Here is a 27,482-nt window from a genome sequence, read left to right on the forward strand (position 1 = left end):
CTGTGTATGGTGTGAGCATGTGTGTGCAGTAGTTCTGAATCTTCTGAGGGTGGTTCTTATGTGCTAGTGTATGAGCAGCTGTAAGCGGCTGTTACGTGTGGCATTGTAAGGTGGCCTTGGCAATAATCTCTTGGCTTGCTTCATTCCCCTCAGCTGTCACCTCCTCAGGGAGGCCTTCTCTGATCTCCCTGTGTAAATTGGCACTGAACCTCTCTCAGTCCCCTCACCCTGCCTTTCCTTCACAGCACTTATTGATGCCTGAAATTTCATTATATATTTGTGTACTTGTTAAACGCCTCCTCCACCAAATGTCAGTTGCCTGAGTGAACTCTGCGCCAGGCACCGTACAGATGATTTCTATTTGTTGGTTCGCTGAGTAGAATGCACATATCTTGGCACAGTGAGAGTTGTCACTTGGCAGTGTTAATGGGAATGTTAAATGAGGTGATATGTGTAACATGCTGAGCACAGTGCCTGGAATGTGGCAGGTACTTGGGACTTCATGCGTCTTTCATTTGTGGCTGTACGGGTGTGACTGTGGGTATGTCACTTTTCTGGGTGTCTGTGGGTGTGAATCTTGGCTTGATGGATGTCCTCCTATGTGCACCAGTGTGTGGGCATCCCTGATCCTTTACCAGCACGTATTTATTGAGCATTTGTGTGCTGGGTGTTGGAAATACAATTGACAAAGGCAACTTTGAGTCTGCCCTCCTAGAGTCCCAAGTTCAGTGGAGAAGACAGACCTGTCACCAGTGATCCTACAGAGTGGTCAGGACTGGAATTGAGGAGGCACAGGAGGGTTGTAGGAGCCCAGAGAACATCCAATTCAGCTAGTGCAGGGTCAGGGAGGGCTTTCTGGAGGAGGGGAATGTCTGAGCTGGGTGTGAAGTGTGAATTGGTGAGCAAGGTCCAGGAGGTGAGGAGGGGTGGGATGGGAGGAAGAATTCTCTCTCTCTCTTTTTTTTTTCTTCGATTTTTTTAAGGGGGTTGTAAAATTCGCAGGATTTGCAGAAATCGTACCCAGAGGTGCTTAACCACTGAGCCACATCCCCAGCCCTTTTTTGTTTTTTATTTTTTTATCTTCAGGCAGGGTTTCATTAAAGTTACTTAAGGCTTCATGAAGTTGCTGAGCCTGGCTTTGAACTTGAGATCCTCCTGCCTCAGCCTCCCAAGCTGCTGGGATTACAGGTGTGCGCCACTGCACCTGGCAAGGGAGGAAGGCGATTTAAAGGATGGCGTGTGTTTGTTTACTGACTGTACGATCAGTTGTGTTTATGTGTGTGTGCCTGTGCCGTGCGGACATGAGATTCAGGGTGTCTTCACATGCCTGGTGCCTGCTCCACCCCTGACTCATCCCTGCCTGGGACCAAATTGGGGACCTCTTGGGTGCTAGGCAGCAAGTTAAACTCTTGCAATAAACAACCCTACCTGGGTGGACTGGCCTGGGTTTTCTATGGCCAGACATGAATTAATATATTGTGCAGCCTTTCACAGATCCTCATTCTACAGGGACTCTCTCTTCACAACAGTGAACTGGCCCAGGGGTCTGTTCTGGTCATCCAGTCCAGGGTGAAGTGACTCTGTGTATGTGAGTGCGTGCGTGTTTGGGCATGTCTACGTGTATATCTGTGTGTGACTGTGTATGTATAACTACCCGTCTCTGTGTGGCTCTGGGTATGTGTGTGCACATGTGTGTGACTCTAGGTTTGACGGCGTGTAAGTGTGTAACATCTGAGTACGTGTTTTGCGTGACTGCCCATGGCATCACACCTAGGCATGTGTCTTCATCTGCAGACCTGCGAACATTCCTGTCTGGAATCTGCACACGTGCGTCTTGTGTGTGTTGGCCAGGCCCTGCCTGGTTGTGGTGTGGTGAGTGTGTTATGTGGCACTCTTGCCTATTGTTGGCACAGCTGGAGGCCACCTCTCTTGTTGTGTCTGCAGGGTGTATCTCCATCCCTCCCTCTGACAGCTCAGAAGTGCTCACTCCCTTGAGGCCACCCAGGGACAGCTGTGGGGTTGGGGGAGGGTTGAGGTGCTACTCCTGGGGAGCCCGGGGCCGGGCCAGCTGGACCCACAGAGGTTCCCGGCAGCACCAACCCTGCCCACAGGGGCTCCCAAGGCATAACCTTGATCAAGTCAGGCTGTAGAGGCGGAGGACCCAGGGGACAGGCCAAGCAGGGCCAGGAGGGGTGAGGGGCAGTCCTTGGGTCCTCTATATTTAGTGCCGTTTTCGGTAAGTGCTTAACGAGAAGCTCGCTAAGTCTGCTAAAACTGGCTGGGGGAAACGCAGAGGAGAAGTGAAAGTCCGGGGAGGGAGGGTCAAGGAGGGTGGAGGGGACCCAGAGTCCCAGGCCTGGGGCAGTGGACGAACTCAGGGCCTGGGCAGCCCTGGGTAGATCTAGCCCAAGGACGATGGGATTCAGGGGTTAACAAGGCTCCAAGGGGCCTAGCAGGTCATGCACTGCTATTCCTGGTCAGTTCCTCCAAAAAACTACACACTACTGTCAGGGAAGGTTATAGTCCTAAGTAACCAACCAACTTTTCTATTCAAATGAGGCTTCAAGAGGGGCTTCTGGAGGTGCCAGGGCACTGGAGCACATTAGAATCATGGCGGGGGCGCAATTTTAAGTCAGATGGCCATGTCACTCCCTGTGCCATTAAAACCAGTGTCTGATGGAATACAGTGGCGCATGCATGCCATCCCAGGGACTCAGGAGGCTGCGGCAAGAGGATCGCAAGTTCAAAGACAGCCTCAGAAAATTAGCAAGACCCTAAGTAACTCAGCGAGATCCTATCTCTAAATAAAATATAAAAATGTGGACTGGGGATGTGGCTAAGTGCCCCTGGGGGCGGGGGGAGAGAGAGAGAGAGAGAGAGAGAGAGAGAGAGAGAGAGAGAGAGAGAGAGATCGATCTTGGCCAAGGGCAGCACTCATTTTGCTGTGCTCCAGCCAAGTGGTGCTGGAGTGAGAACTGAGTCCACATGGAAGTAGTCTAGAAAATTTAGGGAGAATAAGGAAAACTGAATGGTGGACATTTTCCCTTAAACTGCTTTTGTCTCCAACTGCCAAACCTGTGAAAGGAATCATTTTTTTTTTTTTAAGAACTTAAAATATTTTTTTTAGTTGTAGGTGGACACAATACCTTTATTTTATTTTTTTGTGGTGGTGAGGATCAAACCAAGGGCCTCATGCATGCTAGGCGAGCACTCTACCACAAAGCCACAACCCCAGCCCCAAGGAATCTTAAAGGTTTAAGACAGAGTCTCTTTGGAGACGGTGGCAGAGGTTTGAGGTGTCAGGTGGCAGCAGAGATAGGGCCTTGCTTCAGACCGTGTGGGGAATCCTCTCATGCTTTCACTCATTCCAAAGGCACAGCCTGAGTTCTGCACAGCAGTGACTCCAACCTGAGTCCTCCAGGAGCCCACAGTCAGGGGGTGGGAACTGAGTGACTGCCCAGGATGATGGTGGGTACAGGGTTTGGGGGAACTCACATGAAAGAGACACTGACAGCCTGGGGGTGAGGGAGGACTTCATAGAGGAGAGGACTCATGAGGAGGAGGAGTTGTCCCTAGAGCAGGAAAGTGTCCTGTAAGAAAGAGCAGAGGGAGGCTGGGGTTGTGTTCCAGTGGTAGAGCGCTTGCCTAGCCTGTGTGAGGCCCTGGGTTCCATCCTCAGCACCACATAAAAATAAATGAGTAAAATAAAGGTCTGTCAACATCTAAAAAAAATATTTTTTAAAAAAAGGGCAGAGGTAAGGCCTGAAGGAGGAGGTCAGGACTGGGTCACCCTTGGCCGTCAACCTGCATATCTTCTGCTGGGCGGTGGTGGGGCCCAAGATCAGACCTGCTCTTTTTTGGGGGAGGTACCAAGAATTGAACTCAGGGGTGTTAGACCTCTGAGCCACATCCCCAGCCCTATTTTGTATTTTATTTAGAGACAGGGTCTCACTGAGTTGCTTAGTGCCTCACTGTTGCTGAGGCTGGCTTTGAACTCTCTATCCTCCTGCCTCAGCCTCCTGAGCTGCTGGGATTACAGGCATGTACCACTGCTCCTGGTCAGACCTGCTCTCTCTCCCTCCTTTTTTTTAAAAAAAAATTTTTTAACGGACATTAATTTACTTATTTATATGTGGTGCTGAGAATCGAACCCAGTGCCTCACACATGCTAGGCAAGTGCTCTACCAGTGAACCACAACCCCAGCCCCAGACCTGTTCTTGATGGGAAAGTCTGAAGGAAAAGACATGGGGGACTGGAAGGCTACAGCTTCTAGGCCAATGACAGGGAGATGCTGGGACAAGGAAAGCCAGGGCAAAGGAGGGCAGAGATCTCTGACTTCATAGAGGGTAGTCCTGAAGGATAATTTGGAGGTGAACAGAGTGGGGGACAGCATTCCAGGCAGAGGGACCAGCACATGTCAAGGGCTTAGGGAATATTTGTTAAGTGGCAGGGAAACAGCAGGGCAGGAAAGAAACCAGTCAGAGGCTGAAGGAGTTGCAAGGAGGGACGTTCAGCAAACACAACTTGCTCTGGACTGGTGAGGCTGGGGACCCAGCAATGAATCAGATAGGCCTGTCCCCAGGTCAGGTGAAGAAGGAACCGGGTCACAGGCACCACAGCCCTGGGGGATTGAAGTGGGTGTGGGAAGATGAATTAATTTGCTAGGGCTGCCATAACCAAGTACCATAGACTAGATGACTGAAACAACAGAAATTTATTTTCTTGCAATTCTGGAGGCTAGAAGTCAGAGATCAAGATGTTGGTAAACTTGATTTCTCTTGAGTCCTCTCCTTGGCTTGCAGGTGAGTCTTCTCCCTGTGTCTTTCCTCTGTGAGTCTGTGTCCCAATTTTCTCTTTTTATAAGGACACCAGTCAGACTGGATTGTGGCCCATCCTAATGGCCTCATTCTTACCTTACTTACCTCTTTAAAGACTTGATCTCCAAATACAGTTACATTTGGAGGTACTGGGACCTAGAATTCAGCATCTGGATTTGGGAGGACAGATTCACTCCACAGCAGAGGAGTTTCTGTGGTGGTGAGGTGGGAGGCTGCTCCATGTGTGAACAGGAGAGCTGGCATGTGCCAGCGAGGCAGGGCTAGCACCTGCAAGGTCCGGACTACTCGTCAAGCAGAGCCCTCAAACAGAGGGAGATGCTGGGTGTGTCCAAGAGCAGGATGCATGAGTGGCAAGAGATGAGCAACGGAGGGTGGCAGGCTACACCCGAAGTCTGGCCGAGGGGCCTGGATGTTTCTCAAGGGAGAAGGAGGCTGTGGAAAGGTTTAGAGCCAGGGAGAGCTGGGTGTAGGAAGGGTTGTTGGAGGAGGGGCCAGGGAGGGGACTTAGGCTTGGACCCTGTGATGGTTAGTGGTTGCCTGGGGTAGGGCTAAGGTCTTCCTGAGGAGGAGCTAGGATCAGGTCTTTGCTGCCCCAGAGTCGGGAGCAGCCCCCCACCCATCTCTCTTTGCATTTTCCTGGATTTCTAATGATCACTAGACATTCAGCGCTCCCTCCCCAGTGCCCAGAAACGGAACTTGAGCCCCCCTAGCATTCTGAGCACCTATCCCACCCTCCCCCGGCCTATACCTTAATAGGACTATCTATGTGCTGGCTTTTTTTTTTTTTTAATATTTTTAATTGTAGGTGGACACGATACCTTTATTTTATTTATATGTAGTACTGAGAATCGAACCCAGGGCCTCATGCATGCTAGGCAAGCGTTCTACCATTGAGCCAGAACCCCAACCCGTATGTGCTAGCTTTTTAAAAACTCTTAATTTTTCTTTTTTGTTGAAACATAATGTATATGCAGTAAAGTACTCACATTTTAAGTGTGCATCTTGATGCATTTTGTCCTGTGTCTAGATCCTGCGGGCTTCCTCATGGTCCACACTCCCCAGAGATACTCACTCGTCTGACCTCCATCATTGGAGATCAGCTTGCTTGTGTTTGGCACTCCACGGATTAGAGTCAGCACTTGTGCGTCTGCCTTTGTTTGGCCACTTTCGCTCAGCCTGTGAGAGGCAGGAGCGTGCATGAAGCAGGAGCTTGTTCTTTTTCGTTGCTGTGACTGTTTCTTGTATGGATGTACCACATTGAGTTTATGTGTTCACCCACTGATGGACTCTTGGGTTCTTTCCAGTATGAGGCCATTATGAAAAGTCTGCAATAACACTGGTGCCCGTGCCCTTGGGTGGCAGGATGTGTGTTTCTCTTGGGTGGATGCCCAGGAGTGGATGTGCTGGGTCATGGTGTCGGGGGCAGGTGCAAGGGAAGTCTCTCTTCAGCTTTCCTGAATCGTGCTTGTATCAATTTACACTCCCACCAGCAATTTATGATGTGGCTTTTGAATTAAGAATCTAAAAGAATCTGCAACACAAGCAGCGGTTCACACGGACTAATCCACAATTGCAGAATCCCCAGGCTCTCCCGAGGCCCCATTGCTGAGTTCTTCCCATCCCTTACTATAGCAGGCCTTCTTTAAATATCTTGGGTGCAGAGCACACTAGAGTTGGACAGCTCCTTCGATTGGGGTGGGGTCATGGTTTAGGTGGGGGTTTTGGAGTGAGCTGCCCTAGTGGTGGGGCACCAGTAAGGTCTGAGGACAGTTGGGAGTCAAGGTCAGATGAAGAACTTGGATCATCTGGGCACAAGCTGGGACTCAGGGTGAGTAAGGGTACTGAGAATGGGTCAGCCTGCACCCCATATTTGTGCTGGGGTCCAGGACTAGGAAGGGTAGGAGTCGGTATAAGAATGAACTTGGGTTAGCGACTGTGGGAGATGAGATGTGTGTCAAGACTGGGACCCATTAGACTGGAGTGGTCCAGATTAGAAACAGGAACCCTGGAGACATGAAGATCTGGGCTCAGTCAGGGTGCTTCTGTGGCCTTGTCATGCTCTTGCAGAGGTGAGACCCCTTTTGGAGCCCCAGTTTCCTCCTCTGTGAAGGGGTAATGTTAACACCAACTGCTTAGGTAAGCTGAGTCCTGTTGAGCTTCGTACTTGGTGGGTGAGCACTCGCCTTTCCACGGTTGGTGTTGGCACAGTGAGTTCCCATGATTTTTCCATTCGTTTGTTCCCCTGGTGCTTGCCCCCTTCCCCTGGTCACCTCCTCCTGTTTCCTGGTTCTCAGGAACTATAGAGCAGGGTTGCACTTGTGGGGTGGACTTGAGAATGCAGCTGGGAATCAAGCCGAACTCTGGGTCTAGGGTTACCCTGGAGGACACAGCGGGCCGAGGCTGAGGAGTTAGGGTTAGAGAGCAGCAGGGTGAGGCCACCAGGCTTGTGCTCTGCACACAAGAAGGTCAGTGGGAGTGATGTGTGACGGGAAAATCGGTGGGCCAGAGGGTGGCTTAATCACACCCTGAGATCTGACAAGTCTCTCCTGTGGGGATGCTGCAGCCCCATCACATCTCCTAGGCCCCACTCAGAGTGGAAAACATGTCTCACCCGAAACCTGGTGGGGCAGAATGGGAGCCCGGGGAGGAGGCCAAGGTCACACTTGCTCCTGGAACACCAGCTACCTCCTCCCGCCTTCTCATGACCGCCTTCGACCTCCCTCCCTGCCCCAGTGTTTTAGGGTGGGTGACATCCCCTGAGCTTAAGGCAAGATTCCTTCAAGGCCCGAGGCCCCCCTCTCGTCCTGCCAGAGGAGGGCAGAGGCTCAGAACGGAGGACATGCCTCTCAAAAAGTGATACTTCAAAGGCGGCAGTGGGTGGAGGGGATTTGGAAAAGGCTTGATGGGTGGGGTGGAAGGGCCCAAGAGCCCTCTGGGCTTCCTCTCCCTCACCCCATTTTCATCCCTTCTCTGTCCCCAGAAATAAGAATGTCTAAGCCCCTGGAGGCCGAGAAGCAAGGTCTGGACTCCCCATCAGAGCACACAGGTGGGTGGGGAGGGGCAGGGTCACAGTGGGCAGAGAAGTGTGGCAGATGGGAAGACCACAGAAGGGACAGGTGTGGTGGGGGTGGCTGATGACAACACATGCTTTCCCTCTCTTCACAGACACTGAAAGAAATGGACCAGACACTAACCATCAGGTCAGGAGGGAGTGGATTAGAGGGTGGTGGGAAGAGGGAGGAGGGAGCAGAGGGGCCTCTGTGCAGCCACCCAAGGGGCAGGTGCCTGAAGCCACTTCATCGCTCTATTCCCACCCCCTGCTCCAACTTTCTCTTTGCAGAACCCCCAAAATAAGGCCTCCTCGTTCTCTGTGTCTCCAACTGGCCCCAGCACCAAGGTAAGCGCCTGCTGGAACACCCAGGAAAGGGGGTTGTGTTTGGGAGAGGGTCTTTGGCATGTCAGCCCCAGGCCCCAGGATCTGAGAGAACACCCAGTGACAAGGTTCCTCCCGCCCCTTCTCACCCTCGGTTCCCGCCCCAGGCCTGTGACTCACCAGAGCTCCTTCCCCTTCCCTAGGGGGTGGGGGTGGCCAGGGAAATCCCCCCCAGAACCCCAGGGCAATGAACAACAGGAAGCCAAGGCCCCACCCCCATCCCGACTTCCCTGACCAAAGGGGCCTGCACCACCCCCTGTCCCCCAGCACACACACACGCGCGCACACACACACACACACACACTTGGGTACCAGTGGGGATGCGGGGGGCGGGGTGGCGGCTGGAAGACCCTGTGAGTCTACAGCTATGGGGACGCAGGAGGAGAGGACGATGGGGAGGCCAGAAGCAGCCAGATGGTGCCAATTCCAGATCCAGGAGTCCCATACTGAGTGCTGCTAGGCTTCTAGGGGGTTTCTTGGGCCCGTGTCTCTACTCTCTGGCCAGGTCCAGAGACCTGATGATAGCACCAACGTGGGACCAGAGAGGGCATGGGCAAGACTCCTGACCCTGAGCAGAGGTGGCCGAGGGACAGGGTGGGAAGCTCAGACGAGCTCCCGACCCAGCTGTAGCTTTGCTCTGTGACCATGGAAAGCCACTTTCCTTCTCTGGACTCTAAGTGTCTTCTTCAACATGGAGATGGGGGTAGGGACAGTAGAACTGGATGACTCTAAAGTCCCTTCCACCTCTGGTCTATTCCCATATTGCCACGGGAGGACAAAGTGCTGCGTGAACAGGTGTCTTCTCTTCTGTACTGAGCACTTCAAACCAGGTTCAGGCGAGGACTCCACTCTTTCCTCCTGATCTCAGGGTTGGCCCTGGCCTCAACCCTGGGAGTGATTGTCCTTTGCTCCCACTCCCTCATCAGCCGAATCGGATCTTTACAGTCCCTCTCCACCCCTCAGCAGCCTTCCTTCTTTCAGGAAAGCCAATGAGACCAAGGGAACGAAGGGGTTTTCCTCCTGTTCCCTGGCCTGGGTTCCATCCGCACCTCCGTTTCTCTAGTCCTGGTCTTTGCCTCTCAACCTCTTTCCCTCTCTTCTGGGCCAGTCGTTGCCCAACTGCAATGATTTACGTGCTCCTGTCATGGTTTCAGACATATCCACATACCACCGCGTAAAATTATTTACATAATAATTTTGTTAATTGGCTCAATGTTTAAAAACATTTTACTATGGAAAATGTGAAGCAGATACAAAAACAGACAGAAGGGTATAATGAAAATAACACCCCCCAGGATCTCATCAATCAACCTCAGCAATCATCAGCCTTGTGTTTTCAACAGCTTGAACAAATGGTTTTTAAATGGAAATTTCATGAATGGAAAACTAGAGTCATTTGCCATGGAAATAAATACAATGATTATTAAAATTTACCCACAGTCTCTTTATGTGCTGAAGGGTCTAAGGCTGTTCTTCACTGGCTAAAAGGAGAGATTGGCCAGCATTGGAGAGATGTCTAAGACATCCTTGCATCAGGGTCTTTCTTAAGACAACCAAAAAGAATTCAAAAACACACACACACAAAAAGAATAGTGTTCTCTTTATGGCATTCAATGTTATTTTTTTAAAAATTTGTATTAAAATATGATGCACATCAAAGTATGCATAGATCCTCAGTTTATGACTAAATTTTCACAAACTGAGCACACCCATGGCACTAGCAATCAGATCAAGAAGCAGAATGAGACCTGCCTTCCAGAAGCCCTGAGATTGCCATTTCTTTTCTTTCTTTCTTTCTTTCTTTTTTTTTTTTTTTTAATTGTGGTGCTGGGGGTTGAACCCAGGACCTTGTGCTTGCAAGGCAAGCACTCTACCAACTGAGCTATATCCCCAGCCCCTCCCTAACTTCTTATACTGAGTGTCATTTCATGCTGCATCTCTCTTAGCCCTAAAACTTCCTGAAACTTGGGTCCCATAATTTGGGACATGATTTCTGTCATTTGACCTTTTCTGAGCCTCTGTCTTTTTGTTCGTCTTTGCATTCTGAAGATCACCACCTCCTCAGCCCTCCCACCACACCGGTCTGCCTGTTTCACCTTGCACAAGTTGCTTTCCCTCTCTGGATCTCCTTTTGCAAATTGGCGCTTGGATGGTGGGCTGAAGGGTGATCCCTAAGGTCTGCTCTGGGCTTGAGAGTGTGTGACCATCAAACCTTGCCTTCTCATGTCCCAGCATGTCCATTACCCAGCACCTTCGACCAGCAACCTCTGTTATCTGGCTTTTTATTGAGGAGGGGAAGGCGGCCAGGGAAATTCTGTGCTGGTCCATTCTATGTGCAGGACACAAGATTCACTCACCTCCTGGTTAAGAGTTTGGAGAGGCTCATGGACCTCTGCTACAGAGGCTTGCTGGAACCTGGCAGCCCCTGGACTGGTTTGTCCACTGCACAAGACCAGCCCGCGTGTACTTTCCTTGTCCTGCGGTGTTTCTGTTCCAGATTCTGAAATGGGAGTGGCCAATGGGAGCAGGGTAGTTGCTGGGTAGGCCTCTTCTTCTGGTGGGCATGTGCTCTTCAGGCCACCCTGTCCACCCCTGCCTGTGTCACCCTCTTGTGCTGTTTGTCTTCATAATCATTTGAGTTTGTGTCCTAGGTTAAAATACCCTGAGATCCTCCTTTCCAACCAGGTCTTACACCATTGAACAAATAAGAGCTGCACTTCTTTTTTAAAATGCTTTTTTAGTTGTAGACGGACCCAATGTCTTTATTTTATTGATTTATTTTATTTTTCTGTGGTGCTGAGGATTGAACCCAGTGCCTCACACGTGCTAGGCAAGTGCTCCACCACTGAGCTACAGCCACAGTCCTAAGAGATGCAGATGAGGATTGAGGGACCCAGACCCCCTTATTTGTCCATCCAGATTCCCAGTGGCACCATTTTCCAAGTGGGGAAACTGACTCTCAGGAGGAGACCTCTCTCGCAGGGAGTTTGGTTGCAGGTGGTGCGTTAGCCCTTCCTGGTTGATAAGGAAGCCGAGGCCAGAGTCACTCCTCCTGTGCCAACCTGAGGCTGTCATTGCCACACATATGCCCTCTCTTTGGTTCGCAGGTGGGCATTCTCTCTGGCCTCCACTTAACATTCTGGGGTCCCGGACCCTGCCTCTCTCCCCCCCAGATCAAGGCTGAAGATCCCAGTGGTGACTCAGCCCCAGCAGTGCCCCCGCCTCCCCAGCCGGCTCAGCCTCATCTACCCCAGGCCCAACTCATGTTGACGGGCAGCCAGCTAGCTGGGGTAAGTAACTGGGGAAGGCCTGGGATGAGGGCACAGGCCAACCTGCTCCCATCTGTTGCAGGACCCGTGGAGGAGGAGCCCCGGCAAGGCCATAGCCTCTCATGCCCACCTCGCGCCCTCCTCTGTCCTCCGGAAGACCTGTCCTCTCACCTGCTCGGCTCAGGCTCTAACCCCTCTCTGCCTTCTCTGCTCCCTTGCTGTCTCCGGCCCTGCTGCCCACCCACCCGCAGCTCACAGCACTGATGCCAGCTCAGCAGCAGCTCCTCCTACAGCAAGCCCAGGCCCAGCTGCTGGCCGCTGCCGTTCAGCAGTCCAGTGCCGCCGCCGCTGCCAATGCCGCTGCCGCTGCCGCTGCCTCCTCCTCCACCTCCTCCTCCTCCTCCTCTTCTGCCTCCTCCTCGACCTCGCAGCCCCCACCCTCCTCTGGGGGAGGCGACCTGCCACCACCACAGCCTGCCAGCCAGCCCCCCGGGACCCCACAGCTTACTTTGTCCCAACCCATCCAGCTCACAGCACAGGTAAGGGTGGTCACCAGGGACCATACTCCCTCTAGCAAAGGACAAGCAGATGCAGTGAGTGTGCAGGAAGGGGCTGACTGGTCCACATGGAGCCTTCTGACCACCAGCCATATGCTAGTCAGCTTTCAGTAATCCTAGGAAGCCTTGGGAGATGTTGCTCTCCCATCTTACAGATGGGTAAAACGAGGCTCACAAGGGGGAGTATCCCACATAATAGTCTTCTACCTGATGGTACGCTGAGCTAAGTGTTTTCTGCACATCTCCCTAGAGCCCAGAGCCTCCTAGATATCATTAACAGGTGAGGAAACCAGAGTCACCCCCATGAGTACTACCTCTATGGGCACAAGCAAATCAGAATTAGTGCCTCCAAGATGTTCTTTCAGAAAGGAGGTCTATGATATATGAGTTAGGAAATGTTAGATCCTCTCTCCCCATTCTGGAGTTCATGGGTATGTACTGAATCATGAATTAGTGGTTGTGTTAGTTTCCTAGGGCTGCCACAAAAAACTACTACCAAGTAGGTGTCTTAGAACAATAGAAGCCAGGTATGGTGGCACATACCTCTAATCCCAGTGGCTTGGGAGGCTGAGGCAAGAGGATCACAAGTTTGAGGCCAGCCTGGGCAACTTAGGAAGTCCCTAAGTAATTTAGCAAGACCCTGTCTCAATAAAAATGGCTGGGGATGTGCCTCAGTGGTAAAATGCCCCTGGGTCCAATCCCTGGTATCAAAAAACACAAACACAATAACCCTTCCTAAAAACAGTAGAAATGTATTATCTCAGACCATAAGTTCAAAATCAAGGTATCAACAGGGCCATGCTCTCTCTGCAGTCTCTAGTCCCTCCTTGCCTTTTTGGGCTTCTGGTGGTGCCAGCAATCCTTGGTGTTCCAAGATGAATGGCTCCCACCTCTGCTTCTGGTGTCATGTGGTCCTCTCTCTGTGTCTGCTTCTATATCTAAATTTCTTTCTTGTAAAGACAAGAGTCATGGGCTGGGGTTGTAGCTCAGTGGTAGAGCACTTGCCTAGCATGTGTGAGGCACTGGGTTTAATTCTCAGCACCACATAAAAATAAGTAAATAAAAATAAAGGTTCATACACAATTAACTATATATTTTATATATATATATATATAAACTATATATATATATAGTTAAAAAAAGAGTCATTGTACTACAGCCTACCATAATGACATTATTATTAAGAATAATTGAACCCAGGAGTGCTTAACCACTGAGCCACATCCCTAGCACTGTTCATTTTATTATTTCGAGACAGGGTCATGTTACGTTGCTGAGGCTGGCTTTGAACTTGTGATCCTCCTGCCTCAGCCTCCCAAGTCACTGGGATTACAAGCATGTACCACTGCACCAGGCACTGACTTTATTTTAATTTGATTACACCTGCAAAGACCTTGTTTTCAAATAATGCCACATTTCAGGTACCAGAAATTAGGATTTCAACGTATCTTTCAGGGGGACACAGTTTAACTCGACAGTGGTTAATCAATTTCCAATAAGGATAGATAGCAAGAAGAGCAAGGTAGGAACCTAGTAGGATTCCCCTTCAGACAGACACATTCTCTCCGGTGCACCTACCCGCATCACTCATTTGTGCTGTCTGTGTAGTTTCCACCAGCACTTGAGTTTGTGGTGCTCATTAAAGTGGTGAAGGTCCTGAAAAATCCAGCAACAAAGAAATCTGCTTCACTTCCCTTAGCCTGGTGTTCCGAAGCTTTTCTCTTACTCTGTCCGTCATCTTTCCCGGATCCCCTGGTGGTAGCAGATGTTGTCTACACTGCAAGGCTTTTTACCTTTTTATTTTTATGTATTTATTTATTCATTCATTTATTTATTTATTGGTACTGGAGATTGAACCCAGGGGCACCCCACCACTGAACTACATCCCAAGTCTCTTTATTTACCTGTTTATTTTTATGTTGAGACAGGGTCTTGCTAAGTTGCTGAAGGTCTCACTAAGTTGCTGAGGCTGCTCTCCAACTTGCCTCTTACCTCACCCTCCCGAGTTGCACCAGGCGTGCACCAGAGTCTATTCCCTTGATGGAGTTCATCCCTCCTTTACTGACTGATGCTCCCATTTGGAACTTCCCTGATACTGAGCTGATACCTGCCTTCTTCAGATAGGCTACCCCTGGGCCTGGTTCTGCAGGGAAACTCAGAGCAACCAGGTCTCACTATAGCATGACGACTCTTCCCGTGTAGCCTTCCACTACCTGGCTCACCATAGAACAATAACTGTAGTCTAGTCTGGGTGCTGCCTTTGTACCAGGCACTGTGCCAGCAATGACTTCCGAACTCACGAATCCCCTCTTCAGCTGAGGCTCCCAGTGGCAAAACGACATTCCCTGGGTCACGCAGTTAACAGAAAAGGCAGAACTGGTCTGGAAGCCAGGCATGGGAGCCTAGGGCTCTAACCACATGGTCTATGACTGCTGCCTTTAGCTGTCCTTCATGGACATGTCCTTCATGGCCCCTCCCACCCAGGCCGCCAGAGACTCCGCAGCAGGTATCCCATTTGCCTCGTAGTACACGGCCAAAGGCTCTTGACTCAGCAATGCCAAGGCCTTGGGGCTCCTCACTGGGCTGGGCAGCCCTGCTCCCATCCTCCTTTCCACCTAGAGTTGTTCCCTCTCTTTACCTGAAGAGCTACTCTTCATCCATCAGGCCCAACTAGAGAGTACGTGCCTCCAGGAGGTCTCTGCAGATTTCCCTCCCTCCAACTGTCTGGGTATGCCGAAGGAAATGTCTGTCAGGAGGAAGGCAAAGGGCAGGCAACCTGGTGCAGGCCCAGCCAGGCCGTCACCCCATTAGCAGCCAATACTCCATGTGTTCATGCACCCCTAGGAACCTCCCACCCCCTGCCTGCCCAGCAGCAAGCCACCCCTCTGCCACCTGCTGTCTAGCCAGTCCCTGATCACGAGGTCTCCTTGAATCTTTCCCTGCAAGCCCTTGCCTCTCACTCCTTCCCCAGCGTTCTCACCTCTGATCTTTCTCTGTCTGTCGTCAGCTTGTGCAAAGCTGGACCAAATGTGTTTTCTAGGGATTCTTTCTCATAGGCTGAGTTACCCTGTGGCACCAATTTCCCAACAGCGATTTAGTTCTATACCTTCTAAGTGTTAAGCACCATGCAGGGCCCAGAGGCAGCTCCCACCTGCCCTAGCTGCCCACTGCTCCTGCCCTCCCAGCCAGCTGCTGGGCTTGCTCCCTATTCCTGGGCCTGCATCTCCCCATCCTCCCCTTCCCTTGCCTGCTCAGCTCCATTTCTACAGTCATTTCACAAATATTTCCCAACCTTCCATGAGTCAGGCCCTAGCAGGAGGCTGAGACTTAGTAGTGAGTCCCAGTCATCCTTGCTCCTCAGGAGCTCTTTGTTTTGTAGTGAAACAGGCACATCAACCTGTTTTATTTGAAGATACAAAGAAGCCCAGAAAAGAGAGTCAAAATCACCCATAGAACTAGGGGTGAAACTCAGTGGTAGAGCACTTGCCTAGCATGTGTGAAGCCCTGGGTTCAAACCCTAGCACTAGGGGCAACGGGGAGGCACTACCACTTCAGAATTATATAAAGTATGAAGAGGCAGTACTCCTTCCATAGTGCCAGTTGGACAGTTTGGCAGGGTCCTTCCCTATAATTTCTGACTTACAGATGAAAAGTTGATTATAATACTGTTTTATAATTTGTCCAATGTTTGGTGAGCTGTCTTCAACCTGGGGGCAACATGCATGCTTATGGAATCAATGAAGGATGTTTTGCTGCAGTTTTTTAATCTCTCCAGGGGAGTGTTTCAGAAAGTCTTGGATAGGAGTTGGCATTGATTGAAAACTTACGTTAATCATTAACTGTTAAAACATTTTTCTGTATTTGGAAAGTGTGAGTGTTAGGGGGCAGAATCCCTATTTTGCTAGTAGGACCACAGGAAGTAAAGCTTACCCAAATCTTTTTTTTTTTTTTTCTTCTTCTGTGGTGCCGGGGATTGAAGCCAGGGCCATGTGTATGTGAGGCACACACTCCACCAACTGACTACATCCCCAATCCCACTCACCCAAATCTTTCAGGCTGTAAGGCCTAGTGAATAAAGGTTTTCCCAGAGACACCCACAGGATGTGGTGGGCATGTGGGACAAGGAATGTGCTGTGTGTCGGAGGGAATCTGGCAGGCTTCCAAGAGGAAGCATTATCAGAGCTGAGGGGAGGAGTAGAAGCTGACCAGGCCGATGAGCTGGAGGAAGGGCTTCCCAGCAGTGGGAAGAACAAGCGTGACGTGAGGAAGCAGGACAGGCTTAGGGAGCTGGGGTGGGTGACGGTGAAGAATAAGCTGCGGGGGGCATTGAATTGGCCAAAGCTTAACCCCAGGTGGCTGAAGAAGAAATGGAAATATTTGACACTGGAACATCAGGCCCAACTCCAGAGACCTGTCTCCTTGTTTCATTCTGGGGCAAGAGAAATGGCACCAGCACTAGACTTGCAGCAACCCTGTCCTGAAGGATCTGACACATCCACTGGTCAGGTTTGAGTGGTTGCCCAGTCCCTGGAGAAGGCAGGGTAGGCCCCGTCTGGTCCTCATGACTCGAGCAGGGAAGACAAGTTCCCACAGGGAAGAGATGTTGCTTGAAGAAGTGGGGGATAGTGGTCCCAGACCTGGAGCTGTGTGGCCAGTGCGTCTCAGAACCTTGGGGTTCCGGGACTGGGCCAGCCAGTCTCTCCCACTGTTGCCTGCAATCGTGTGTCTACCCTAGACTTTAGCATAAGGTCGCATGTGATGTAACACACAGTCCACACAAGTTTTTCTCCCTGTTGATTGGTTCTCCGTTTCATGGTGTTCAGACCCAGTGGTCAGGACTTCCTGGATTCCACATGGCAAGGCCAACCTCTAGGAAATGGAGTGCAGAGATGAGCCTACTCTGGGCTCTGGACACCCCCACCTCTTGTTTTTTTTATTTTTATTTTTTTTTTTATACTTGGGTTTGAACTCAGGTAACTTTACCACTGAACTACATTCCCAGCCTGTGTGTGTGTGTGTGTGTGTGTGTGTGTGTGAGAGAGAGAGAGAGAGAGAGAGAGAGAGAGAGAGAGAGAGAGAGAGAGAGAGAGTCTTGCTAAGTTGCTTAGGACCTCTCTAAACTGCTGAGGCTGGCAGAGTACTCAACAACTTAGTGAGACCCTGTCTTTAAAAAAGAAAGGAAGAAAAGAAAGGGGCAAAAAAGGGGCTGTGGATGTGGCTCAGTGGTGGAGAGCTGCTAGGTTCAGTCCCTGGTAGTAGTAGTAATAATAATATAATAAATAAATAAATAAATTACTAAGGCTGGTCTTGACCTTGTGATCCTCCCGTCTCAGCCTCCCAAGTCACTGGGATTTCAGGTGTGTGTCACCACACCTGGCTACATGCCCCCACCACCTCTTGAGAGCTTCCCCTGGAAGAGTAACTGGAAGAGACATGGTCATTTATTCATTCAGCTGGCACTTACTGGTTACAGTGTGTGTGCCAGGGACCCATTTACACTCTTAGGGGCGGTTGTGAATAGGGTAGAGGTGGTTGTCCTTGAAGATCATATACAGAGAGTAAACAACGCAAACCAGCAAGCAGACAGTTTCAGAGTAAGTGTAATGCAGAAAATGAAACAGTGCAGTGTCGGAAAGGGAGGAGCCACTTTTAATGGGTGGTTAGGAAAGGTTTCTCTGAGAAGATGGCCTTTGAGGGTAGAGGATTGAATGCGTCAGCTATGAAAAATGCCAGGGGAAGAGCATTTCAGGAAGAGGGAACAGCAAGTGCAAGGGTGCTGAGGTGGAAACCAGCTTGTTTTGTTTAAGGCACAGGAGGAGGAGGTGTGGCTGGAGCAGAGTGGGCAAGGGGCAGGCGGAGGAGGCGAGAGGACAGGAACACAGGACTAGAGTTTGCAGGGTCTCGTGGGCTGATGCAAGAAGTTTGAAAAGTACTCTTAAGCATGATGGGAGGCTTTGTGGAAGTTTTTTAAAGAGTGGGGCGACTCCACCTGATTGACCTTTTCCAAAGCCCCTGGGGAGGACAGACTGCCCAAGAAGCCCGTAGGAAGTCCTTGCAGGCACCCTGGTGGGTGTGGACACTGCGTGGTTCGGTGTGGAAGAGTCAAGATGATGCTGATGATGCTTCACCACCTGGGCGGTGATGAGGTGGTTCCTGAGTTGAGGAAGACAGGAAAGAAAAAGGACCTTCTGGAAGACTAGGGTAGGGAGCCAGGAGGACGTGTTGGGGTTGGGGTGAAGAGTCCCTTAGTCACCCGAGTGGAGGCATCAGGTGAGCAGGCAGATGTCCGAGGCTGAAACTCAGCAGAGAGCCTGGTGGGCACTGGAAGTTGTCAGTTATCAGGAAGCGGATGGATTCAATAGCGGGGGGCGGGGTCTGCGCCCGGGAGAGCTCACAGTGGAGAGGGGTGTCCTGGGATGGCCGAGGAGCGTGCTGCGATTCCCACAGTGCGCTCTGCATGACAGTACTCGGGCCTCAGAGTGACCCAGTGAAGAAGGAGACACTCCCCCCCCCCTTTTTGTAGATAAGAAAAGTGAGGCCCTGAGAGAGAAATGACCTAGTAATAATGATTCCAAAGTGTACCCGAAGCCTTTTGGGTACACTTGCATCACCTTCCCAGACAGTAAAGGAAGTCGAGACCCCAGAGAGAACTTCACTTTCCTATGGTCACATGCCGAGAAGCTGTCACGAGGACCAAGACTCAAACCCCCAAATTTCTAAGCTGGAAGGGACCGTTGAGCCCCAGTCCTCTAACCCCCGCCAGTGCAGGAACTCCTTCATGCCATTCCCAGTAGGTACAGGTGTTCACTTAGGAGGCTCCTGTGATAGGAGCTTATTTCCATCTGAGGCGACCTGTCTCCCTACAGGACAGATAAACACTTCTCAGTGTGTCAGGAAGCCTATCCTCATTTTTTAGAGTTTAATTTAATTTAATTTATCTTCTGTGCTGGGGATAGAACCCGGAGCCTCATGTATGCTCTACCACTGAGCTACGCTGCCAGCCCTAAATTTTATTTTTAATTGACAAGTAATGATTGTAAATGTTTCTGAAATACAATGTGAAGTTTTGATTCATGTGTACACTGTCAAATGATTAAATCAGGTTACTTCCTATATTCATCAGTCAAAATATCACTATTTCTATGTGGTAAGAACATTTAAAATCTGCTGTTTGGGCTGGAGGGTATACCCCAAATGCTTGCCTAGCACACTTAAGGCTGTGGATCTGATCTTCAGCCTGCATTTTAAAAAATCCTCTTTTACCTATTTTGGAATATACAATAACACTGTTATCTGTAGACCCAGTAATGTGCCACAGAACACCAGAATTTATTCCTCCTAACTGAAACTTTGTAACTGTTGACCAATGTTCTCCCTCTGGCCTCATTTAGAACATAATCTATCATAATTTACATGCTTCCCAGACCCCACCCCTTCCTATTCTCCAGTCTGGACTTTACGAAGGTTGCCCACGTCTTAGCATGAGGTGGTCAGACTCTGCCATATTAGGCATGTGGGCCAACACTATTCCAGTCATGGCGGATGAGAGCCACACGGGGAGTGGGCTGTCTGCTCTGTGCACTGGAGTGAGGCACAACACCTGGGCTGTGTTGCAGCTGGTTGGCTTTGGGACCCGAGTCTCCTCAAGTTCACTGTCACGGCTTTCTCCCTCCCCAGGTGGAACCAAGCTTGGATGAGAAAGCGAGAAGTTATCCCCCACCCACCCATTCACTCATGTATCCTATAAACCATCTTTCTGTCCCCAGCCTGTGGCTAAAATCCTAGCTGCAGCAAAGCATAGCCGATCTGTGCTGAGGTTTCCTCACATTCATTTATTGAAAATATATTGATTGCCTGTTAGGTGTTTGTAATAGGAGTGGAAGGTGATCAGCATATAGTGATGAGCAAGAATTGGTTCCTTCCTTCTCAGCTTTAGTAAGGTGTGCTAAACCTCTGGGCTAATTTTCCTCAGAGGTTAGGGACAGAGCAGTTGATTCAGAACTATGCGGGCCAAGGGCCCTACCCCAGCGTCTCAGCTAACTGCAACTTTTCCACCATCTGTCTCAGACTTAATACGCCCCCTAGTGGCCTTAGCGAGCCACGTGGAATCTAGAATGTGGAGAAATGGGGCCCCCTACCGGCTAACCGCAGTCCTTACCCTGCTCACTGTTCACCAGAATCTTTTCTTTCTTTTATTCCTTTAGTCAGCAAATATTTTGTGGACATGCCCATGCCCAGGCACATTTCTAGGTGGATCCGGATAAGGTAGACAAGCTTGTGCACATGGAGTTGACGCCCACTTTAGCTGGGGAGACATATAGGAAGCAGATTATTGCAAGTTGGCAAGAATGTGATGTAGTGTCAGAAGAAGAGGAAGACCCTTTATCCGGGCAGGTGGCCATGGAAAGCCTCTCTGGGAGGGGTTTTTAATATATCCTTGAATGAGGAGGGGCCAGACGTGCAGATATAGAAGGAACAGCAAAGACCCTGAGATGAGGACTCCTTGGGTTCAGTGATGGGAAAGAGGTCACTGTAGTTGGTTAGGTTTAGTGTGTGAGAGAGCCATGAGGTGAAAAAGGAGGGGCAAACAGGGGCCTGGGGCAGGCAGGGCAGCGGCAAGGAGTAGGGTTCTATTACAAATGTGATAAACATGAATGAAGGTCCATGGTTCTATTTATATTTTACAACAGGGACCAGGAGTCCACAGACCATCCCAGGAAGGGTCTGTGGATAGCTTTTAGAAAGTCCATGAACTCGGATGGGAAAAAACATATATGCCTCAATTTTTGCCATTCTCTAACCAAAAATGTAGCATTTCCTTCTATTGTGAGTATAGACAATAGGCCACAGTAGTATTAACAGTATTTAGACTTTGTTATCAATAGAATGCTCAGAGATTTTCATATTCCCCTCTAGAGATATTGCATGTCTCTCAATATTATTGTTTTCTCCAGGTGCAGGGGCACACACCTGTAATTCCAAACACTTGGGAGGCCAAGACAGGAGGATTGCAAGTTAAAGGCCAGCCTTGGCAACTTAGCAAGCCCATGTCTCAAAATGAAAAATAAAAAGGGCTGGGGATGAAGCTCAGTGGTGGAGTACCCTGGGTGCAATTCCCAGTACACACACACACACACACACAATACATACATATTTGTGTGTGTGTGTGTGTATTTTTTTCTCATCATTGCTTTAAAGTTATATAAGTCATCATACCTGTTGCTGGATCCTATTTGATGTGCTTATAAAGAAACCTACAGATTACTATATTACAATTTAAACATACTTGATGACTGCATTTCAATGTGATTGATTTAGTTGAAATCCTATGTTTTATTTTATGTGTTTTTAATTCTGAGAATGGGGTGATAGGTTGTGTCAGATGCCAAAGAATTCAGGGCATAAGCCAGACATTGTGGCACATGCATGTGATCTCAATGACTCAGGAGGCTGAGGCAAGAGGATCACAAGTTCAAGGCCAGCCTTAACAATTTACTGAGACCCTCAGTAACTTAGTGAAACCCTGTCTCAAAAAATAAAAAGGGCTGGGGAGTGGTAAAGCACTCAGTGGTTCAATCCCCGTACTGTTTTTTAAAAAAAGAGGGCGTAAGAATGTGCAGAATTCTGTTGTGTTGGACCCCCTTCTGGCTGCTTTGGGAGAATGGATGGTCAGGGGCAAATGGTATGGTGACTTCATCCAGGCCAGTGGGGAGAGAAAGAAGTAGAGGGAGCTGGTAGAAAGTTAGGATGGATTGGACGGATAGCAGAGAGGAAGGGAAAGTAGGGATCACAGATGATCCCTGAGTCTTGGTCTGATTAACTGGATGGGTGTGGGTAAATGTTTGTTGTTGTTGTTTTTTTTTTTAATCTGTATTTCTCACCATGAGATCCTCTGAAACCCAGGATTCACTTTCTCCATCCTCTCTCCTTCTGAATCAGAATGCAAATCACAGACACCTCTTAGGTTTCTGGTAGACAAGGGGAGTTTTCATTGAGAATCATGTTAGGGAGAAATAGAAGTTATGAAACAAGTTATCAACATACTAAGAGTCATAGCAAAAAAAGAAAAAAAATCATAAGATGACTTTATTTCTAGTGTTATTCATTGGATTCACTCCAGTGGGCATTTAATGGGGGTTTCCTGAGGCCCTTTTTAAAGGTTATGGATACAAGAAGAATAAGACATGCCTCTTCCTACTAGAGTTTCCGTCTAGCAGAGGAAGAAAGTACATCAACAAACTTGTTGCCTTGTGAGAAGGGCAACACAGAGAAGGGTGGGTCTCCTTTTGAGAGGCCTGAAGAGATTACAGTTTGGAGAGCTTTTGAAAGAAAAATAAAACAACATTATGAAACCAAAATTAGGTCCGGGGCTTTGGAAGGGTCTGTTGTAAATGGAAGGCTATAAAGCTTAGATTTTTTTTGCTTTATAGTTGATCCACATCTGGGGAGAGATGACCATGGGCATGTTATTGGGCTGGGGTAGTTGGGAGAAGGAAGGCAGAATGGACTTGGTTTCTTAGGATATAGTGTAAGATTTCAAAAGCCTTGCACTGGACCCTGAGGCAATCGGCAGCTGCAAGGAGGAAGCATCAGCGTCCCCCCTCCTCTGCTGGAAACGGAGAAAGCAGAGGCCTCCCAGGGACCCCATTAAGATTTTCCTCCCATTGAGATTAATGGTTGGAAAAGCGTGGATGTTGGTTACCACCGACTATTTGGGTAGGTGGGGCAGGACTCCTGGATATTTATTTTGACCAGATAAATGTTCCAAATCCAAGAAATGCAGAAGGATTTACAGCATGGCCTGTTTCTAGTATAGTTTTCCAGATATTGCCTTTGCATACCCAAGTCAATACCTCTATATATACTTTTTACACAAATAATTGCACATCATATCCACTGTTTTGCCTCTTGAGATTTCCACTTGACAGGCCGTCTGGAGACTTCCATATCAAGGCACAAAGAGTCATCTTTTGATGACTGCATAGTCATAGACTATGAAGCTCCACCCTAATTCATTCACCCATCCTCTATTGCTTCGTCCCCAACTGGTTTCTACTCTTGCTGGAACACTGTGTGCTGCTGGGAATATCCTTCTATGGAGGTCATTGTGCGCAAGCATGACTATGTCTCTGAGACGAAGTCCTAGCAGTGGGATGGCAGTGTCAAAGGTTATGTAATTTGCATATTTTGATAGACATTGCCAAATTCCCCCTCACCAGTCATGAGAAGAGCGTTTTCCCACACTTCCACTGTGGTGTCTTGTGCACTGTTTTTATCTTTGCTGATATGAGAGATAAAAATAGCATCTCAGTGCCATTGTGTTTCTGTTTATTTCGTTGTGAGTGATAGGAATGAACTGAATTTCCTTTGCTAGGCACTCTCCAGAGTACTGGGTCATTAGGATTTTTCTTATGGATTTGTAATTGCTCTTTATATATTAGAGAAATCAACTTTTTCTGTTGAGTCGCTTTTATTTTTTCCCGAATAGTTCATTTCCTGAGACATTAAGTTGGTCTTTAGCATTGAGAGGAACTGAGGGGCATGTGCCAACAGCCCAAATTTCCCAGAAGAGAAAAATATCATAAATAACCTGTTAGCACTTTCAGCTACATATACATAAGATCTGGAAAGTAAATGATGAAGTATGAGTCTTTATCCATAACATATATATGTGGAACACGTCCTGGGTGCCAGGTACTATTCTAGGTGCTGAGGATACGGTGTTGTGACAGAAACAGTCAAGCTCATGCTCGAATGCAACTGACTTCCTAGTGAGGGTGGCACACTAGGAGCGAGTGAACAGAAAGAGCCACACCTTGAGGTCTGGTGAGGACGTGAAATGGGGACTGGGGAAGAGAGGCGTGGCGGTGGGCTTGTTTAGATTACACAGTCTAAGAGGGCATTGCTGAGGAGGAGCATCTGTATAAGAACTCAAACCTGCCCACAGAGGGAACAGCATGTGCAATGGCTCTGAGGCAGGAACACATTTGGCCCAGAACAGGGCTGAGTGACTGGAGTATAGGCAGTGAGGAAGAGGACAGAGAGGTTGAGGTCAGGGAGAACAGCACAGGCCTCCTATAAAGGCCTTATACCCCGTGAAGAGTTTTGATTGCAGTGTGTGGAGGGGTTGCTTTTTCTTTTGGAAATGTTCAAGCATAGAAGTAGAGAGGATGAGGGCTGGGGATGTAGCTCAGTTGGTAGAGTGCTTGCCTCAAAAGCATGAGGCCTTGGGTTCAATCCCCAGCACCACAAAAAAAAAAAAAAAGTAGTAGAGAGGATGATACAGTGAACCTCATATACCCATCATCCAGCCTAACAGATAACCACGTGTTGTCAGTCTACTGGCAAATAGGATTTCATCCATACTCCTCACTTTTTTTTGGTGGTGGGGTGGGCTGGATTTTTTTCCTCTACTTCTTTCCCTCCCTCACACCCTTTTTTTTTTTTTTTTTTTTTTTTTTCGGTGCTGGGGATCGAACCCAGGGCCTCATGCTTGCAAGGCAAGCACTCCACCAACTGAGCTATCTACCCAGCCCCCTCACACCCTTTTTAAAAACTTTATTGAAGTATAACAAATATAGAAAAGTGTACATAAGTATACAGCTCAATGAATACCTACGAAGGAGGCATGTCCATGTCACTGGCGCCTGGAAGCTTCCCAAACTTTTCTGACAGGACAATAAACAGAATCACACAGATGCTCTTTTTCATGACTAGTTTCTTTCACTTCCTAGGCTTGGGAAGTTGGTGTTGTTGTGTGTAATGGTAGATCTCAGCTGCTCATCCTCAGTGCTATAGCATCCCTTGAATTAGAGCTGATTTACCCATTCCGCTGTGAGGCACTGGGGTTGTCTTCAGTTTCTGGCTATTTCAAATGGTCTACATGGACATTCTAGCACAGGTTTTGTGGAAAACACCCATATGTATTTATGGTGGTTTATACCCAGGGGTGGAATAGCTGGATCGTAAGGTAGGTGTGGGTTCAGTTTCAGCAGACACTGTAGTAAATTGCTAGGGCTGCTCTAACAAAGAGCCACTAATTGTGTGACTTAGACAAGAGAAACCACTGTCTCACAGTTTGGGGGGCTAGAAGTCTGAAATCAAGGTGTTGGCATGTTTGATCCCTTCCAGGGCTGTGAAGGAAGCAGCTGTTGCAGGTCTCTGTCCTTGGCTTATAGATGATCATCTTTCCCCTGTGTCCCTTATATATTTTAGTTGTAGGTGACACAATACCTTTATTTTATTTTTATTTTTTTAATGTGGTGCTGAGTATTGAACCCAGGGCCTCACTCATGCTAGGTGAGTGCTCTACCACTGAGCCACAACACCAGCTCCATTCCCCTGTGTTTCTTTACATCATCTTTTCTCTATCTGTGTCCAAATTTGCCCTTTTATCAGGACATCAGTCATAATGGATTAGAGCCCACTCTAATGACTTTGTTTTAACTTGATCATCTGCAAAAGACCCTGTTTCCAAATAAGTTCACACTCTGAGGTTTTGAAGATTAAGATCCCAATATATCTTTTCTCAATTTGTAACAGTGCCAAAGAGTTGCCCAAAGTGGTTGTGCCAATTTACATAGCCTCTATTTGCTGAAGTATTTTAAAACCAATTTTGGGCATCTTATCGTTTGTCTTGGGAGTGTTTTAAAAAAGAAGAAAGACTTCATGTGGTTTACATTTTTAGACAAGCCTATTTGTTCTGCAGGAATGTAAGGCAAGGCAAATATTTCATTAGGAAGGAAAATAAATAAATAAAGAGTGAGCCTTCCTAGGACTGCTCATATGGAACTCTCCGGTACCCCATGGCTGAGAGGAGCCTCTAGGTGCCCTCTGTTCTCGGTGCTGTTCAGAGACTGATGCAGCCCAGCGCCAGGTTGCATTGTTCCTGATTTAGTCCCCTGGAGACTCAGGTGGTGCAGAGAGGGAGGAATCTGGCCAGGATTCAGGCTGATGGTCTTTCTGTCCATCACCTCCCTGCCAGGACATACAGCAGCTCCTCCAGCTCCAGCAGCTGGTGCTTGTGCCCGGCCACCACCTTCAGCCACCTGCTCAGTTCCTGCTGCCGCAGACCCAGCAGAGTCAGCCAGGTAAGGCTTCCCTCCCTCACCGCCCCGCAAATAATAATAATAACACCACTTCCCTGATGCCCCAACAGCCTTCCCTTACCGCCCCATTCCCCCCTCACCCTGTGTGTCCCCCGATTTCTCCCCAGGCCTGCTACCGACGCCAAATCTATTCCAGCTACCTCAGCAAACCCAGGGAGCTCTTCTGACCTCCCAACCCCGGGCCGGGCTCCCCACACAGGTGAGATGGTCCTCTGAGTGTGCTAAGGCCAGGCTGGCAGCAGGGCCAGTGAGGGCTGGGTGAACAGGGGTGGTGTGGGGGTGGGAGTCTCCTTTCCATTGCCCACCCCAAAGCCACAGGAGCCAAGACAGAAGCTGGGGAACCTGCCAGATTTTCTGTGGGACCTCAAATGCATGCTTCTTGTCCGGATCAGTGCCTTCCTCTAGAGAATGAAGGGAATCAAACTAGACTAGTGATTCTTAACCTTTTCAGGCACACAGGCTCCTTTGAGAATCTGAAGAAAGATTTGGATCTGATGATCCCCATGCCTTCAAAATGTACATCTTCACAAACACAAGCTTTCAGGGGGTTGCAAGCCTTTAGGTTAGAAATGCCTTGGTTTCTTCCAGCATGCAGCTGGAGGGTTCTCATGAGCAAGGCATCTGTTAGGAGCTAACTCATGTCCATTTCCCAGACCAGAGTCTGACCTGGGAATGGGGACCACAGAAGTTTTATTTGACCATCATCAGCTTAATTCCCAGAAAGTGCCAGTTTCTAGCTTCTCTTCACAAATCAGAATATCTTGCAAAACTGAAGTATGTCCATGTGAGGTCATGAATGGGACCCCCCCTTAGGAAGGGTGTCAGCTCTCCAGGACACCTCAGGCTCCTCGTGCCTGGACCCCTTTCCTTCAATTTGCTGCTTGGATTCTAGAGTTTAAAGAGACTTTCACAGCCCTTTAGTTAGTTCAGTTTTTTTTTCTTTTCTTTTTTTTTTTTTTTTTTGTACAACCCTTTCAGAAAATATAGAGGGGTTGGGGGTGTAGCTCAGTGGATGAGTGCATGCTTAGCCTGCTCAAACCCCTGGGTTCAATTCTCAATGCCCAGAATAAAAATATATAGGTGAACTATTTCAGAAAGACTGAAAAGTTTAGAGACCATTACAAGTCTTGACTTCAGTGCTGAAATCCAAATACTCTGAAGGTCAAGGTAAGGTGTTCTTGTAACATTGGCATCAGAACTTATTTGACTGCAAAAGCTGCCCTGTCTGACGTGGGGCAGTGTATGACTTCTTACCCCTCTTGGTGTGACATTCCTG

At 48.9% G+C, this 27,482-nt stretch overlaps 1 protein-coding gene and 1 non-coding gene across 13 annotated transcripts in view; both read left to right on the top strand.

Annotated features, from left to right (window-relative positions):
- Positions 1–27,482, top strand: part of Pou2f2 (POU class 2 homeobox 2) — a 74,164-nt gene that overhangs the window by 39,247 nt on the left and 7,435 nt on the right. For 4 of the 12 annotated variants that reach the window (XM_047529927.1, XM_047529928.1, XM_047529933.1 and 1 more), the window contains exons 2-7: positions 7,820–7,885; positions 8,005–8,039; positions 8,180–8,236; positions 11,446–11,562; positions 26,083–26,188; positions 26,314–26,405. In XM_047529927.1, coding sequence (XP_047385883.1) covers positions 7,820–7,885; positions 8,005–8,039; positions 8,180–8,236; positions 11,446–11,562; positions 26,083–26,188; positions 26,314–26,405 — 473 coding nt within the window. Of the gene's footprint in view, positions 1–7,819; positions 7,886–8,004; positions 8,040–8,179; positions 8,237–11,379; positions 11,563–11,792; positions 12,081–26,082; positions 26,189–26,313; positions 26,406–27,482 lie in introns of all 12 variants that reach the window. The other 8 variants (XM_047529923.1, XM_047529929.1, XM_047529931.1 and 5 more) reach the window with 4 other exon arrangements.
- On the top strand, positions 24,277–24,350 carry Trnal-caa (transfer RNA leucine (anticodon CAA)). The gene has a single exon. It is a non-coding gene; the product is annotated as a tRNA-Leu (tRNA).

This window comes from Sciurus carolinensis, chromosome 16, assembly GCF_902686445.1.
Source record: "Sciurus carolinensis chromosome 16, mSciCar1.2, whole genome shotgun sequence".
Taxonomy (NCBI): Eukaryota; Metazoa; Chordata; class Mammalia; order Rodentia; family Sciuridae; genus Sciurus; species Sciurus carolinensis.